We start from the raw sequence: 18,453 nt of genomic DNA on the forward strand, positions 1-18,453 counted from the left end.
GCCGTGGGAGCCGTGCTGGGCTCCCGCGGCTTGTGGAGAGTTGCCTGCATGCAGAAGGCTGGGCACGCTGAGCTCAGCGTGCCCAGACTTCGCGCAGATCTCCATAAGCCATGGGAGCCCGCGCTGGGCTCCCATGGCTTGCGGAGAGTTGCCTGTTCTGGGGGCTGGGGTCGGGGGAAGCTCGGGCTTCCCCCGCCCCAGCCCCGCTCCTAGGGGGGAAATAAATTTTTTCCCCTTTAATTCCCCCCAAAAAAACTAGGTGCGCCTTATGGGACGGTGCGTCCTATAGGGTGAAAAATACGGTAGTTTGCAATTTTACACACAAACACACACATAGATTGTCTATCATATTTGTGACCCGTTTTTCGGTATTGCCCTCTTTCACAATAATGAGTTTTGGACTGAATGTGTTTCAATGTTCTCTAGAGTAGCTGCACAGCTTTCCCAGGTTGCTCACCATTTATTTTCAGCTGCTTCACAGTTCAGAAGTGCTTCAGTGAAGCATTTTCATTCATCCATTCAGCTTCCTCCTCTACTGGTGGGCCCTGACACCTTTTCCAGCACCTGCTCTGTGAAGCCTCTTGCAGATGACAAGCTCAGTCTGTTTCAGCAGCCCCTGCAATCTAGCTGGCCCTCTACTTTCCCATTGCCCTCAGGTGACTAAGGCAACCACATTTAATTTTATCTACTAGAGAGCATTGATTGCTCTCAGAGAGATGCGAGTTGAGGGTTGGCAGCACACTGTGTGAGCATCCCCCTCATGCCCATTCAAAGTCTGTTAGTTCCAAACCTTCAAACCTAGTTTCAGGTCAGCCCTCTTAAAGTCTTCAAGCTTTTTAGCTGGCAAAATAAGTTGGAGGTCAGGGAGCTGGCCAGGATGTTCTGATAAACCTTCCTTTCTATGTGTTTTTTTTTAAGTATTTTGGAAATCTTCACTTCCAAAACAACAGGAAGGATTCTGTTCAAAACTTCACTTTTATTGGAAATTTCTGTACCAAATGTGACTGTTAGAAAAAGCCAGGAGAATGTGAAAGCAGCCCAGGCTAGACAGCTTGAACATAAATGATGGTGGCCACTCTTCAGAATTAAGTGGTTTTAATAGATAGCAGATTTTTTCTTCCCAAACCTCCAAATTTTAAAGGAGAGTGATGAATAGCAGTGAATTTGATCATGTATCCAGTGCTCTAGTATCACCAGTGTTTGCACAGAAAGCTCTGTAGTTTTCAGCACTATTCAGTTTTGTCAGTTCTCCTGGTTGCTAGATAGGTAAGTCCTGGTGTATAGAATTATCAGAGGTTTAATATGATTTACAGGGAAGTGATAGTAGGTATGAGTTGGGCAGGTTAAGGGGTAGTAGTAACCTGTGTAAATGAGACCTGGATAAAGACCACCTTACCTCCAAATCTGAGTGCGGTGGGAGTATATCAGCAGGGTGTTTAATTAGATTAATGAATCTGTTTCAACAACAAATGGCTGGACCTGTGTGCCTTAGTGCTGCAGAGCCCAAACAGTGTGAAGTTAGTGGCCACACAGTCCTTGAGCAGAGTTAATGGCAGGTTTTCTAGCTCATGTTTCATTTGAGTACAAGGGTGGGCAGTTGGTGTTTTCTGGTCCCAGTAGGTTCTCCTACTGTGTGTGATCAACATACAGAAAGGAGCGGAATGACCAACAAAAATATCCTAGCCCTCCGATGCAAAGTACAGTAAGCTGCTCATGGATGTACTTGTAAAGGACTCCTGCCTGCAAGCAGATCTATTCCTAAGCACCCCAGTCTTCCCTTTTCAAGTAGTTGGCTGGAATGTTTACCGTCCAGTAGAGTTACTCATGAATAAGAACCCTGCATAGTTGTGAGTAAACACAGCCTGTGAAAACACTGACAAACCTGTGTGTGGACATAGCCGAAGTACTGAAAATTGCAGTGCTTTAACTACAAATGCCCATGTTGTCTAGAGTATTAGGACTGCACCCAAATTCTCCTTAAAAGGTGAGTAAGCCCCACTCAGGATGACTGCACCGGCTGATCCTAGGGTGTTCCCTAGGAAAACATCCGATGCACATACAATGCAGCCTAGCATCTTGCAGTAGAGCTTAGAAATGAACGTGTGCACTGTTCAGGTGCATCAAAACAGGAGCAAACAAACAACTTATTCCTTATTCTCTTCCTTTTTTTGAGGTGGGGGAGATTGCAATCACATTGCTATAACTTCCTGGGTTGCCTCTCCCTTTTCCTAGTTTAGATTGGCTGATTCTAGATGACATTTTGCTCCCTATCACCAGTATAAACATGCATTCATCCGTTCGTTCTTTCCCCCTTTTTGCCTTGAGTCAGTGTATGCTCCATGCTGTAATGGCTTCTGCTTGGATAGCCTTTCTCTGCCACCGGAGATCTGAAAGCTTGGCAGAGGCTGAAGGGGGCTTTCTTTTCTGGAGAGAAATGGGTGCGGAAGCTGCTCCAGCTTTCATGTCCCTGGCAACTCTGTTATTGTTGGATGCCCTTTTTATAGGCTGCTGGTCCTAATCGGGCTGTTTTGCCTAAGCCCCTGTGTTCCTGGGAAGGAGGGATGTGTGTGTGTGTGTGTTATTGGACCTGTCTCGGAACTAGCGTGAGGGGCAGTGCTGAGGTGGGGAACTCTGCTGTTTGCCTTCTCCAGCATTATTTGCTGAGCGGCAAACTCATGGGCACAGGAGTGGATATGTATTGTGCAGACTCCTGCTTTTGAGTCTGCATGTGACTAATGTGGGAACTGGAACAGAGACTTCTCTTATTTTTGTAAAAAAATAAACTATGTTGATTTTGTGTACACATGGAGATGGAAGCGAAACGCAAAGAAACACCAACCTTGTTCAGTGGGATGCTCTTAATAGTTTCCGTATTTAATATAGATGAAACCACTCTATAATATTTGAAATAGTCTTCTAAGAGACTTGTAAATTAATTTAACATGGATTAACTGACAAAAAGGAGCTAATTAGACTTATGGAAATGCCAGACAAAGGCCTGCTGGAACAAGTGGGTTATTATTATTTTTTTAAATGATATTTATTAAAAATTTTCACCGTAATACAATAACAAAGCCAAAAAAGACAGGGGAAAAAAGGCAAAGACAAAAACATCAAGAAAAAAATTAAAAACACATACGGTTCACAATCCTTATTTTCTATAACATATTTCCCTGACTTCCCCACACCTCTCCCTCTTGTATTCCAGGTCCAATTGTTGGTTCAACAAGCTCTTATCCCTATTTTTAAACCTTTTTATATTTAGTTCCTTTTTCTAAAAAACCAATTTTACCTTATAGACTTCATATTTATGCATCATTGCTTATTCTTTAAACCTTTTTCTAAAGTCGTCCTAACTTCCCTTCCACGATTTCCCCAATTTTCATATAGATATCCAAACAAAATAAAGACAGAACAAGTTAGATTATACACCCTTTGGATTCCCAAACTCCACCCCCCCCTTTCCCGGTTTCAATCCCCTTGAAACGTCCATCAGTCCATCTACTATCAGCCTGGAACAAGTGGGTTATAGCTAGTATGATGAATCTTCAGAAAATGTCTGTCCTGGGCTTGAATCATCAGATCTCTGTTCTCTTGAGGTCTCTGCCCTTTCATGCTGTGTTGTCAGGACATCAGAAGAGGCTAGACCAGGAGTGGGGAACCTCTGGCCCTCGCAACTCCCATCAGCACAAACCAGCATGGTCAAAGATTATGGGAGTTGTAATTCAATAACAAGGGGCTGCAGGTGCCAACATCCTTGGACTAGACTCTAGAGCATCCAGCCTTAACTTACAGTGGAGAGAAGAAGGACTGTCTCAGTCGATATTACAGTGCAGAAACCCAGGCCAGGCATCGGGCTTAGGAGACCCGTACATACACGGTCACTGTCGTTTCAACAACAGAATATACTGTTTGGAGGCTGGTCCTGAGAATCCTAGCTTTTGCTGCAGATCCTCATGGTTGTAGTGGAGAAAAACTAAACTACAGAAAAGCAGGGAAGGTCTGGAAAGGATTCCAGTGGCTGATGTGGCAGGTATGAGAGTGAAACATCCTCATTTTTCCCAAGTTGGAGAAGGCTGCTTTAAATGCCATTTAATGGTGTGTGGTTCAATGTAGCCTAGATTTGCCACTGTTCCATGAACTCGTTTCTACCTCATGCGGCCGCACTAAAGTCTTGCCAGCAAAAGTAGCAACCTTGCCAAAGGGTGCTGACAAGCTTTGGTTGCATTTGTCTGAGCAAAGGAGGTTCGTCTTGATTCCGGGGATGACTTCTGAAAGTTATTGCATGATATTTCTTTTATGCTGAGGACAGAGAGATCAGAAAGTGAGTGGTCCAGCCAGGACATCTACATCATTCTTTCAGACTCTTTGAAACTGATAAGGCCTGTGGTTCCAGCTATGAGCCACTCCATAGCTATTTGTGACCTCCTGAGAGAACTCAAAATGCTTAATGTTAACAGCACCTTCTTACTATTTTTGTGAGAGAACATCCAAATGGAGCAATCCCAATTGCATCCAAAGTGGCAAGTAGGGGAATAACTACACCGGGACATTTTCATAGCATCTCCTCTCTCTGAATTCGGTCCAGTTGGCACCAGTTTTGGTGCATAGCCCACTCACCTTGTATGAATTCCTAGGAGAAGGAAAGTCTTATGTTCCCTTTCTGCCAAACTCAGCAAGGAGGTTGCTGGGGAGGTGGGGGGTGAGACAAGTCAAGTGGGGAGGAGAGTGTGCAAAGGAGTGGGTAGCAGAGATGGGATGTAAGAAACCTGCAGTGGTACAGAAATGAGGGTGCTATGGAGTAGGTCTCTGAGATTTCAAACAGTCTTTCTCAGCCCTACCTGGAGATACTGGGGATTGAAACTGGAACTTTTCACATGGCAAGTATGTGCTGTTCCCTTTCCCATACTGGTTAGCAGTGGCTTCACATAGACCTAAAGCGGGAGAGAAAGCGAGCTGTAAGATGGAGAGGGATGCAAGGAGATTTCTGGAGGGGGAAAACAGAAAAAGGAAATAGCAGATAAGAGTACGGACCAGTGGCACTTCAGACAGAGAGAAGGAGGCCTAACAGGAATGCAGAGAGCCAGGAACATGCTGTGGGCCACGCAGAGAAAAGAGGCATTAACAAGACATTGTTTTTAAAAAGAGAACACTGAGCAATAAAATAAAATAAATTGGAATAAAATTTTGTTCCTTTGCAAGCCTAACAGAGTAGCCCTGCTAAGTTAATACAACTATAAAAGTGTCTCTTAGTATTTGAGTTGTGCACCCTTGAAACCGACCGATCAATAATACATGCTTTCAGCTTTGCAATCAGCAGTCATTGAGTAAGAACAGTCACTTACTTTTTTTCTAGCCAAGATTTTGCTACCTTTCCAATTATCCTGATGTGTTCTGTCCTCAAAGCTTGTGTATTAAGTTGCTATAATAAGTCTTAACATTTTGTCTGCTTTTTTCTGTTCAAACCTTTGGGACCAAAACAGCCATTGCTATCTAACAAGCTTTCTTGTCTGAAGATGCATCAAGCTATTCCAGGAATCCCATTATTTGAAACACAGGCAGTGATAAGGGTCACCGGACCCTGAGTCCTTTCTGATTTCTGATACCTTTTGTTTCTAGAAAGTCTTGGGGTGTTGAGTTCCTCCTCTAACCCCACCCCGGGAAGGCTTGGCTCACTGTGATGGGCTGAAAGAATATGGATACCTTAGATGGTTACCCTAGCAGGGGCCTCTGTGAACAAGTGCTGGAATTACAAGGCTATGACTGATGCTTATTTTCCTTACAAGGTTGAAAAGGCATCTAGAGCTACTATTGTTAAACCCGATAGCCACCAGAAAGGGGAAGAGACTTCAACTGTGGGATCAAAGCCAGGAAAACAAATGTTGTCAACTTGTCTGCTTTAAGAGAAAAGGGGTTGCATCTGAAGAGAGCGTCCTGCAATGTGTGCCTATTTACTGGAGGGCGAATGTGCAGACTGGCAGCAACATGGAGTTTTTGGAACCCATAAAGACTTCAAGGCATTGCTTTGATATTTTGTTATTGCTGTTTGTGCTGGCTGCATTATCCCCATGTCCCATGAATTATTTTAAAGTGTTCTCGAGGGCAGAACTGATCAAGTGCAGGCTTCTCTGCCGAGTACTCCAGCCAAGGGGTCCCTGAAGCTCCAGCTGTGTGTGTGCTTTTTCTTAGCTAGTTGGACTTTCCCCCTCCCCACTCTACCCCAAGGAACACACACTGGCATGACTCAGTCCTGGGGCTTAGGAAAGGCCAGTTCACAGATCTCTGCTTGTGCTGGGAAGCAGTGAAGAGAGGTAAGCATCCCAGAGTCTGGGAAAGGCAGCAGACAACTGTGGTCCCATCTTCAAAGGAGCTGAAGAGGCCCCACATGCTTCCATCTAAATATTTATTCCCCCCTCCAATGTATCTTAACATTTCTCCAAGTGTTGAATCAAGCTATTCTTGGCTTTGTCAACAAGAGGAAAAATACAAACGAGCCGAGGATCTTTTCTCATTGCTGTTCTACTTTCATATTCTTTGGTGCGGTTTTGGGTGCGCTCACATCTTTGAGTCAGTGAATCTGATGCTGGCAAAGCCTATGCAGGTTGAGAATCTTCCAGTAGATTTAGATACAGGTAGGTAGCCGTGTTGGTCTGCCGTAGTCAAAACAAAATAAAAAAATTCCTTCCAGTAGCACCTTAGAGACCAACTAAGTTTGTTATTGGTATGAGCTTTCGTGTGCATTCACACTTCTTCAGATACACACAGACTTGTTACACAGGGACAAACTTGGCAATTGAGTTTCCAGACGCACAAGGTACCTTTTGAAGATTGAACCTTCATTTCTGTGCTTCAGATGGAATGGGACACCATGGTTTCCCATTGTGTCTGGACAAAGCCTGTGTAACCAAAGAGAGAGCAAAAACAGCAAGTACAGTGAATATTGCACCTTTCCAGTTTGTATGTCAAGTCTTAGTCTGTTTACTGTCCCTCTGTGTTGCTCTTAGCAGAGAATATATGCCACTAAACATGTTAGTTTCTGGTATGATTGTCTGTCCTGGGTGGTCCCATGTGCCCAAACAGACCAGATATGTTCAGTACTAATACTGTTAGTACTCCATGGTCAGAACTTGCTGTACTTTGGCTTGGGAGTATCTTAAGTAGACTGTCTCCACTTACTTTACCCTTGTGTAAAAGTTCCCCTTTCAGACCATATCTCATAAAAGGTAATAGACTTAAGCCTCTGTTTTCCAGCTGCCTCACGCTCACTCTCTGTTTGATCATGGTCTCCTCTGCTTTGGAAAGCTTTTTTCTTGGGTATTAAATGAGACAAGGCCATTTAGGCAACGTCCCTTTGACTGTGGTGGTTCTCATGTTTGTTTCCTTTCCGGAGATGCTCTTTGCTGCTTGTCAGGGAAGCTTTTGATCTGCTAGCTTCCCCATTGAATTTTCCAAGTGCTGATTTCTGTGTATCTTGAAGGAATGTGTGTGTGTGTGTGTGTGTGTGTGTGTGTGTGTGTGTTTGGGGGATGGTGTTGTGAGGTATTTCATGCTGGTAGCTTGGATTTCTGCATTCATGCGCATGTCCCCTTTGAAGCCCTCATTTATTTATTAATCTTTAAACATCAAACTAACAGTGGACCTGTGGCACTCTAATCATTTCAGCTCATGTAACGGAAAGAATGCTTCCTCTTTTGGCAGCTGCAAGTCCCTGTCCCCTGTCTCCAACTCCCCACCCGCACCCGCCCCTCCAAACAAAAAGGGGGAAAAAGAAAAGAAGAAGACAACAGCCTCTTCCTGATCTCAAGGTCTCCGAACAAACTTGGCAAACTAAGTAGCAGTGCGGTGAATTGCATCGTTTTGCAGCAGCCTTTTGTTGTAGAGTGTGTGTGTGTGTGTCCCTCAGTTGTTAGGGAGGAGGATTTATAAAAGAAAGGCTGTTGAAATATTGGAGGGGGTGTGTGGGTGTGTGCAGCCTTTCCACTATAATGTATATACTGTAATGTAAAGATCCAGGGAGAAATAGGTTGCTTCAAGTAATTGCCTCTGTTTAGCACGCTGACAAAGATCATTGTGACCAATGTTCTTATAGGACTGTGTTCAAGGCTTCTCCAGCATGTCATGGGCTCCCCAGTTGCCTCCCACACTCCCAGCTGCACTTTTTCAGTGGCTTCTCATTTGAATCTATGACGTGCGACTTCAGATGCCTGTTTCGGTTGTTGCTCACCTGATACTCACCTCACTCCAGTTCATCTAGCATTAGAGTCTATGTAGCAAAGTTTGGACCGCTCAGAACACGCTAAAAGTGCCAAATGATTGGTCTTATTTTTATCCCCATTTAATATAGGCAGTAATGCTCTTGAAATAGGGGCAGAGAGTAACAGCCTTTCTAAATTAGAATGGTGGGGGAGAATAATGTGACGTGTACTCCAGGACTGGTGAGGAAACTTCCCGTGCCTTAAAACTTTGAAAACTATTTTATTTCCCTTTAAAAAGAAGGCAGCTCTTAAAATTATTATGTTGGAGGCCTCTTTCTTTTGTGACTGAGAAGTGAGAAGGCTCAGACTGCTGCTACCATCAAACGAGAGGGTGTTTCTGAGCTGTGAGATTCTACTTTGCACATGCAGTCCTGATTGATTTATATTAACTCTAGAAATACTTTTCTAGTTTCTAGGGTAGCTTGGGTTTTGCCAGTTTTTTTATCCACAAGTTTCTTTTTTTAGACTTGTGATGCCATAAAGAAACAAGACTCTCATCTTTTGATTTCATAGCTTATGAGTGTTTCTCTCTCTGGGGCGGGATTCAGCATAACACTAAGGCAATTCGGCTTGCTAGATGAATCAGTCCCCCATTTCTTCTGCCTGCATTCTGTTTGGAGTTCTTTTGAGTAGTTATGCATAGAATTACACTGTCAACAGCAGTTTCTCAAACTTTGATATCTGGTGAATAGTTCTCCTGCAGCCCCTTCACCCCACATTAAAATGGGAGGCATTGTACTAAAGCATTTTGCAGAGCACTGTAGGAGCACCTTTCCTTGCAAGATAGCCCAGACCAGGCATGGCCAAACCTGGCCCTGCAGCTGTTTTGGGACTACAATTCCCATCATCACTGACCACTGGTCCTGTTAGCTAGGGATGATGGGAGTTGTAGTCCCAAAACAACTGGAGGGCCAAGTTTGGCCATGCCTGGCCCAGACAATATTGCTTCCCATTATCCCTCCCCTTAGCCTTGTGTCAGTCAGGGCCTAGGATTCAGACCATGCTTTCTGGACAGTGGTGAGCTTTCTGGGATTGCCCTGCATCTGTCAGTTCATAAAGCAGGGAGGGGGGGAGAGGCTGCTGCTGCTGCTGCTGCTTGGGCCTCCCCACTCCAAGAGGCACCAGAGTGTGGTGACTGTGTGCAACACGGTAGCTAACCTTTTCAAGGCACTATTGAGCTCTCTTGCAGCACACTCTACTTTAACAGCAATTGGTGAAGACCTCTTGAGCTCTTCATAAGAGGAGAAAATGTGTATTGGCATTTTTAACTTTAAAAAAAGTTAAAGGACCCCTGGACGGTTAAGTCCAGTCAAAGGCGACTATGGGGTTGCGGCGCTCATCTCGCTTTCAGGCCAAGGGAGCCAGCGTTTGTCCACAGACAGCTTTCCAGGTCATGTGGCCAGCATGACTAAACCGCTTCTGGTGCAATGGAACAGCATGACGGAAACCAGAGAGCACGGAAATGCCGTTTACCTTCCTGCCGCAGCAGTCCCTATTTATCTACTTGCACTGGCATGTTTTCAAACTGCTAGGTTGGCAGGAGCTGGGACAGAGCGACGGGAGCTCACCCTGTCACAGGGACTCGAACCACTGACCTTCTGATCGGCAAGCCCAAGAGGCTCAGTCGTTTAGACCACAGCGCCACCCACTTTACGTGTACCTTGAGCTAGTTTAAATGAACTGTCTAGTCACCTAAATCCTGTATTTCATGCAGAGATGTCTGTGTTAACGTTTTAACATGCTGACTAATTCCATGTCCTGTTTGTAAGCTTTCTGAAACATCTGGCTAGCTGCTGTTGGATATAGAAGTAGATGGACCCCCAGTCTGATCTTGCAAGGCACTTCCTAAGTTCTTTTGTTGTTAATGTGTTGATACCTCCAGGCCAAAGCTGAGATGCTGTGATAGCACAGATCTGTCACAGTCTCCCCTTTTAACCAAGACTATCAATATCAGCTTTTAAGAGCATTCAATTTTGCATCTTTTCACGTGTGCCTCTATACTTTACCAACTTAATTTGGTAAGCTGCTTTCATTTGTGTAAGAAGACAGAGATGAATGCTGTGGAAGGACCCTGCAATATTCCATTAAATTGCAAATAGTCGTATATGTGTTTATATAAAGCTTGGCAGGTTCTTCTGAGAAAGAATGGTACAAATGAGGTTGGACTGCACTCTACTGGACTACCCTTGGCTCAAGTGTCAAATAACACATGTTCCTGTATTAGGCACCATCTGTTCTTTCTAAAATCTAGCTTTTGGAAGGCCTGATGCTACTCGCCCTCTAACTTGGGTTTTGATTTTGGAGTCTTCTACTCTTTCATGCGTTCCAGAGGCTTTTTCGGCCGTTAATCGAAAATATAACCAAAATGAGAATGTGATCTTCAGAAGATCTGGAGAATTCCTGACCCTAATGTGTTATCCCGGAAAAGAGGCAGGAGCAGGGCCAATCATTCCAAAGCCAAAGGTATCCACAGCCCAGAGGCAGCACTGAGTGACTCATTCCTTGGAAGCAGTTGCTGCCAGCGGCAAAATCGGAAGTGGCCTCTAGTCTTCTGTTTTCATTTAATATTCTGTCCCATGGCAGAAAAATGAAAATGGCATGGAGATGCCATCAGATGGTGTTATCCCATAGCAGTGAAGTGATAGGAATGTGCAAGAGTTCAGTGGCAAGGTGGATTTAGAGAAGGAAAGCAGAGGTGGAATGAAGTTGTTTTCTCTGTAAATCTTTTTAACGTGTTCAAAAGCTACCCTGAAAGTCCATGATGATCATTTTGCTGATTTTTGTGCATTGCAGGCGAAAGGATATAATTGGTCCTATTGAGAGAATATACTTTTCCTTTCCTTCACCCATGGAACGTGTTGTGTCTTTGGGATTCCCGTGTGATTTATACAACAGGCAGAGGGAAGCAGACAAATGCCACACAAATGAGCCTTAAAAGTAAAGGAGGGAGCTGTGGAGAAGCCCCTTTGAGGGGAGGTTTTTATTGGCCAAACTCTAGGAAGGGAAAAAGGTGGGCAAGGGATGCAGAGCTGGGAGGGGGAGAGGAAAAAACGAGTCTGGAGGAGGTGGCTGAATGTTGTGTGCTTACAAGCTGCTGTCCCATTCCTTTAAGTCTCTTCCAATTAAAAGAGCTTTGGACTGATGTCTTGCCAGTGGTGGGAATTGGTTGGGAGAGGAGGAGCTCAGAAGTTAAAGCGGGACTTATTTGTCAACCTCTGAGTAAAAATAGGGTAGCGGCTCTTATCGGGGCATGCTGTGTGTGTGTGTGTGTGTGTGTGTGTGTGTGTGTGTGTGTGTTGCAGCATTTGTGCCTCGTGTGTCTCTCATTCTTGAACTATGTTCCTCTGCGCTCTGTCTATCCCTTCTTTCTTTGTGCCTCACTCACAGGCCCTGCCATGAATTTTCTCTGACCCCTTGGGGCCATTCCCACATGAAGCTTTGATGTGTGTGCCCAGAGCTTGATTGACAAGGAAGTTTTAGTGGCAGCAACTGGAGAATCGAAGAGAAAAGGGCAGGGCTTTGAACTAAAGGGCTTTGAGCTCCGAGATGCTGTGCTTAGTTATCTCCTTCAGAATGTTAATTATTCATCATGATAATTGGGCAGGAGAGGGGAAAAAGAGAGGGGAGGTTATTAAAAAATTCCAACACTAACACGCTACAAAAACCTCATTTTCCAACGTTGTGACTGGCGTGAAAAGGATAGTGTGTATGTGAAGAGGTTTGGGGAGGGGGGCCTTCTTTTTTCTTTTTCTTTTTTTAATCCATTCCCTAAATAGTAGGATCCCTTCAGATGAAGGCAGCGGGGACATCAAAGCTTTTGTAAGAGTTTTCTTGGGGGTTTCTTAACTGTGTCTGGTACTTTTTAATTAAAAAGTTTACGGAGAGCCGTCTTTGTGACTGGCTTCTGGTGGAGCTGGCAACCCTGGGTCCCGCTGCTTGAGAAAGAAAATGTTTTTAAGGGGCCTAATAAATATTGTTTCCTACTGCTAGGATGTCAGGTTGGCACTGTGAAAGACCTCGTCGCTAGAAAGGAGGTGAACCCTGGTGCTGAGGAGGGCAGGGAGTGCGGGCTTTTCCTGGGAGCTAGACGTTGTCGGCCACTTTGAGTGCCCATGCCCACATCCGCCCCTCAGGTGCTCATTCCAAGTCTATGGCGAATGGGTCAGGAAGAGACATTCTGCGGTCACTGTTATGCAGGCGTATTCTTAGTATCCTGACATTGTTTCACATCAGTCTCTTCAAATAATGGAAGCAACGTGGTTTCTGTGGCAAGTGAATATACACCATCCTGTCCTCTTTCGTTCCAATACATAGCTTTTGGACCCAAATCAGAGGTTCTCCATCAAGAACACTGATAATGGAATGATGTGTTTGGTGGGAAGCATAAGATTTCCAGACTTACGATGCTGGGAATTTTTGCCTCAGTGTGCATCACCTTTGTAGGTGTTTACATGGAACAGGATTTGCCATGTTGTTGCTCCTTTAGTTTGGAAAGATCCTTGTGGAGCTTGAGTTCTCACCATCCTGAATAACTTAAGAATTCTCAGGTATATTCCATCCAGTCCCAGTGAGCTAAGTTTCTAATTTGTCAGTAAGTCCTAGAATGTCATCATCTTCCCCCCTTCATGACTTAGATCTTCAGATGCCCTCATTTCCAGGAAAGTGGTTTATTAGCAGATATCCAGTATTATTATTTTTTGCTCATCCAGCTTTGCTGCAATCTCCCTATCTTCCTATTAGCATCCTTTCTCTCCTTTGTCATCTAATGGTCCAACTGCCTCCATGTCCTGCTTCTGACATACTTAAATTTTGTATTAATACTTTTAGAACATGTTCCTCACTCCCTCTCCCCACCCCACAAGCATTGCCAGGCACTTAAAAGACTTTGGGTATGTGCCCATGACACCCGCTTGTCCTAATTTATATTTATAGATGCCTCTGGGTGAATTAAGATGGTGGGTATCTCTAGAGCAAGGGGTGGCAGGAGGGTCTCACAAGCACTGTGCTTTGCAAGGCACCCAGCTGCCCTCTAAGCAAATGAATGTTACCTTTCAACTTCCTTTTAAATATAGATAGATACGTAGATACATAGATAGATGGTAACTAAATTCTTGTTCATTTGCTGTTGTTGTATATTCATATTTATAGGATTCTTTTTTAATTGCCCTGTATTATATATTGTTGGCTAACTTGGGTGCTTGATGTAGAAAGTCAAGATATTACATTTAATTATTTATCCACAAATCCCCATTATTTAAATTTTCTCTTTTGAAAACAAATGTGACTGTGCTGGACATTCTGGGCAACTTTCCACTTACATATGTATTGAATTTAGCAGCACAGTCAGTTCATCAACACTTAACATCTTACACCAGACTTCTCCAATGTAGGGCCCTCCAGATGTTGTTGGACTCCCAGCTCCCATCGGTTCCATCCAGCATGGCCAGCCATCGTAGTCCAAAACACTTGGCAAGCACCAGTTTAGGAAAGGCTGGGCTATATTGTGATTGCCTACAAATATGTAAAGGGCTTTGTTGCCAGCATGGTGGCATTCTCGGTATTCTTGAAATGTGGTGACCTGGTTTGCACAGAGTGGTAAGCCATCGTTTGTTTAAAAGTCTACAAGTTAACCACAAGTTGTCCCGCGGACAATGATTACTTGGTATTCCAAAGTTTAGTTTGTTGCTTCTCCTGCTTCTCTTGCCTTTTCCTTTACAGTTTGGTAAGCTTCATCTAGGATGGGGTGGTCAAACAAACCATGGTTGAGGAAGGATGCTGGGAGTAATGCCAGGTCACTGTTAGAACAAACCAAGGTTCAAACCATTGCTGCAACAAACCATAGCTTCAGAGTGTAGTTTGTTGGCAGTAAGTAAACCATTGTGAAGTTATTGGGCCGGGTTCACACATAACATTAAGTCAGTTTAGTAAACCATGGTTTAGCGTTATGTATGAAACCAGCCATGTTGTGACAAGCAAGATTTCCCCACTTTTAAGTTTCAAGGAAACAGTACTGTTCTGTGCATGCATGTTCCCAAGGCTGAGAGGAGAGGCATTTCTGGCCCTGGCTGTGTTTCTTCTAACCCTGGATATTTTCTCTTGTTAATAGGCTAACCTCTTCCCTGCTGCCATTGTACATTTTGGATCTGAGATGCAGAAAGGTGAGTCACTTATCTTCTTCCTCTCCATAAGAAACTCTGCATAGTTGTTACATGAGCATCTAGATGAACTGTGTCCACGGTTTCAGCTATGGTGGCTGAACTCTGATTAATGTGTTGGGCATAAATAAGTGGATATTTATAGCTCGGGGCTCTTAGAGGTTCATGAAACCTTTTCGTTTGATGCAAGTTAAATGATAGCCCAATATGGAAATGGTTGTAAGGGAAGTGCCCACTCTGGTTTAAGGTGAAATGAACTGAATCTTGGTGCCATTCATTGTTTGCTGTAGAAATTTTGGTTCACAGGTGGCTTTTTTCCCCAATTTGGGGGTGAGGCCTGTTTTTAAGTGAAAATCTCTGCTTCCTATGTATCACCCCTTTCTCAATTCTTTTTTGACTCAGCTAGGGAGTACTCTTTGTCCTATTGTGTGTATCTTGAGTTAGCTAACAGCTATAGAAATCTTAATACCTCACCTATTTTGCATGATTATCTTTTTTGAATTGGCCCATCTTCAGTTAGTGTGCAGATTTGCACACTTTTTCAGGGTAGGTATTTAGACCTTAAGTAAAAATTGGGTCCAAAGTATGGCAACTTTATGTATATCTTCTGCATCAGTACAGGGTCAGATTTAAGGTGCTGCTTTTGACCTTTAAAGCCCTTCACAGCCTAGGACCCTCGTACCTACGGGACCGCCTCTCCTGGTATGCCCCACGGAGAGCCTCAAGGTCCATAAATAACAACACTCTAGTGGTCCCGGGCCCTAAGGAAGTTAGATTGGCTTCAACCAGAGCCAGGGCCTTTTCAACACTGGCTCCGGCCTGGTGGAACGCCCTGCCTCATGAGACCAGGGCTCTGCAGGATCTGATTTCTTTCCGCACGGCCTGTAAGACAGAGTTGTTCCACCTGGCCTTTGGCTTGGAGCCAATTTGATTCCCTCCCTCCCTCTCTTTCTTTTTTCTTTTCCTTCTCCTCCTGCGATGAGGCTACATTTTAATATTTTAATGTTCCATTATTTTAATGTTGTATTTTATTTTTGTTTTTAAGTTGTAATCATTCATCTTGTTTTTATTATTGCTTGTAAGCCACTCTGAGCCCGGCCTTGGCTGGGGAGGGTGGGGTATAAATAAAAAATTATTATTATTATTATTATCTAACTTATTTTTTTGGACCAGACACTAATACAGTAAATGTCCACGTGAACATTTCACAGCTGTCTCTTGCCATGGTTCACTGTTAATCTGAGGACAAATGTCTGTGTGGTGCATACTGTTCTGGACATCTTTAAAATGCAGCAGGACTGACCACCATAGTTGGATGGGCTTTAGGGGGATTTGTCTGCAGGGAAGATCAGAGTAGGGTTGTGCTGCAGGTTGAAGATAACATCTGGTAGTCTCTCCTAACGGTTCAATTTACTAGGAAACTGCCAAGAACTAAATGATAAAAGAAACATATACAAGCAGGGGGAGACACCATCCCTGTCTGGCAGTTCTATTTTTGTGTAATGTTGCAGTCTTTACTCAACTAGTTCACAGAATAGGATCTGATAGGCAGATGCATGTTCTAAAATACACAATCTTAGAAGTTGAGATAAATGTTTCACAGGTTGGGAGAAGAGTACTGAAGAGGATTAGTGCAGCTTGTTGGGGCTATTGGTTTCACAAAACAACAGAGTTGCATCATGGGGCTTCCTAGCTCTGAAGGACAAGAACTTTGAGTGAGGGGTGTGTGTCTGTTTAACAGATTATCTGAGGTCGGACCTCCTGGAATCTGCTGTGTCCCCTTCTGAAGCTGACATCTTAGTAGCTAGGTAAGTAGTATGAGTAATTCTTTTTGAAGCTGTTGTGGATGAGTGAGTTATCATAGAACTGCAGAGTTGGAAGGAATCCCGAGGATCCTCTGTCTAGTCTAACCCCCTGCAATGCAGGAATCTCAGCTAAAGCATCCCTCTCAGATAGCCATCCAACCTCTGCTTAAAAAGCTCCAGTGAAGGAGAGTCTACCACCTCCCAAGGGAGACCATTCCACTGAGTTGTTACCTTGCCCAATGAAGAGTTTGCCAGCAGTTTACAAAGCTTGCTTTTACACGTGTTCTCCCACTGACAGCTTTGAACACCCCAAATGAATGAAGAGAGACCCCTGTAGTATCAAAAGCCATAGGGATCGGAAGGCATTTTTGCTGATATGCAACCTCTGGCTTTCGCAACAGTATTTGCAGTGATTTACATTTTGGAATATGTAAGCTTAGCAACTGGAAGACCCATGTGAACATCTAATACTTACCTTTTCTCTCAGGCGGTTGTCTAAATCAGCACCTCCCACTAAGCGAAATTCAGATCCTGTTCTTAGTTCCCTACCTAAACCAAATGAGACTGATGGGAGCGTGGCAAGAGGGCACTCAGAAGCAGCAGTGGCTCCTGAAGCAGCACAGCCACCAGTAAGGAGGATGCCATCTGGGAAAGTGCCAAAGTGGCTGAAGCTGCCAGGTACCTTCTTAAGCATTACAGTGACGCGGGTGGCGCTGTAGGTTAAACCACAGAGCCTAGGACTTGCCGATCAGGTCGGCAGTTTGAATCCCCGCAACGGGGTGAGCTCCTGTTGCTCGGTCCCACCTCCTGCCAACTTAGCAGTTCGAAAGCACGTCAAAGTGCAAGTAGATAAATAGGTACTGCTCCAGCGGGAAGGTAAACGGTGTTTCCGTGCGCTGCTCTGGTTCGCCAGAAGTGGCTTAGTCATGCTGGCCACATGACCCGGAAGCTGTACACCGGCTCCCTCGGCCAGTAAAGCAAAATGAGTGCCGTAACCCCAGAGTCGGTCATGACTGGACCTAATGGTCAGGGGTCCCTTTACCTTTACCTTACTTGTTCCTAGCCATTGTACTGCTCCTAAAAAAGATTCTGTGCGGCAGTCTGGCTCGTCAGCTAAGTGCGTATCTGAATATCCTGATTTAGGGCTGGGAAGGAATTTCCCTCAAGCAGATCAGTTTTCCTTTCCTTTCCTTTCCCACTACCCCCATACTCCTTTCCTACTACCCATCTTAGGCATGGTACGCCATGCTTGTCTCCCCCTATAAAACGTGGCCCTGTTTAGTCTCCTACCAGCAGAGCCCTAAAATATTCTAATGTACTTTTCAGTCTGAAAGGACCTATCATTTGGGAGTCTCTGGAAAGCTCAGCAGTTGGAAGCTCCACTATATCAAAGTTTGTAGTAGAGGTTGCTTTCACAGTTGCTTTATGTTTGCATTTCAGGTGGGAAGCGATGAAGGACTTGTGATTTCCACCTTCAGAAAGTTGCCTCACCTGGCTGAGAGGCAAGTTGGGTTGCTCTGTTTTCCTTCATGTGAAGCTGCTGAAAGACAGGGCCCAGCCAACGGATTTTTCAGAATAAAATTGCAAGCACCATTTTCTGTTGCCCATTCTGCTGCTCTGTGTGCAACATTATGTTTGGGCGGTGGGTAAAGCAGAGACACACTCCAGCCACGCTGTTGTTTAACTAACATGAAGTAGGCGCGAAAATTTGTAGAACTACTTTGCTGTATTTGTTGTGTAGGTGCTGGAAATTTCAGGACCAGGTTGTTGATGATAATTAAAAACCCAGTTGGCTGGTCATATATGAGTCTGTGACACTTACGTCAGTTGTCAGATGATCACCTTTGTGTTGTATAAATTTTCACCAAATCCCCTATGTTGGAGGTTTGCTTCTGGTAACCCATAGGACTCCATGCCTGCCACACGCTGGACACTCCTTTTCCAGTGCTGCGGGCACCATGCGTTGCTGCAATATTTTGTAGTTCTCAAAATCTGTTGGTAGATCTGAATGAAGAGATGCCTTAGGACCTGGCAACACTTAAGAGAGGTCAGTGAATACTCTTTTGGGGTAATAAAACACACACACAAAATCCCCGCAAAATTGCTTCAGACAACATAGGTTAGTGATAGCCAAAAAGGATGTCATCTCAAAGTCTTCAGTATGTTGCTTTTAATTCTTTAATGCCATTGGCAAGAAGAGGCAAGCCAGAATGCACTTCATGGTCATCTTTATATTAA

The 18,453-nt window shown here is 44.3% G+C and overlaps 1 protein-coding gene across 2 annotated transcripts in view; it reads left to right on the top strand.

Moving 5' to 3' along the window:
* ASPSCR1 (ASPSCR1 tether for SLC2A4, UBX domain containing) overlaps positions 1 to 18,036 on the top strand; it is a 66,142-nt gene extending 48,106 nt beyond the window's left edge. For both annotated transcript variants that reach the window (XM_053375691.1, XM_053375693.1), the window contains 4 exons: positions 14,362 to 14,413; positions 16,152 to 16,218; positions 16,703 to 16,893; positions 17,656 to 18,036. In XM_053375691.1, coding sequence (XP_053231666.1) covers positions 14,362 to 14,413; positions 16,152 to 16,218; positions 16,703 to 16,893; positions 17,656 to 17,669 — 324 coding nt within the window. In that variant the 3' untranslated portion in view covers positions 17,670 to 18,036. The remainder of the gene's footprint in view (positions 1 to 14,361; positions 14,414 to 16,151; positions 16,219 to 16,702; positions 16,894 to 17,655) is intronic.
* Positions 18,037 to 18,453: the final 417 nt, after the last annotated feature.

Source organism: Podarcis raffonei, chromosome 2 (genome assembly GCF_027172205.1).
Source record: "Podarcis raffonei isolate rPodRaf1 chromosome 2, rPodRaf1.pri, whole genome shotgun sequence".
Taxonomy (NCBI): Eukaryota; Metazoa; Chordata; class Lepidosauria; order Squamata; family Lacertidae; genus Podarcis; species Podarcis raffonei.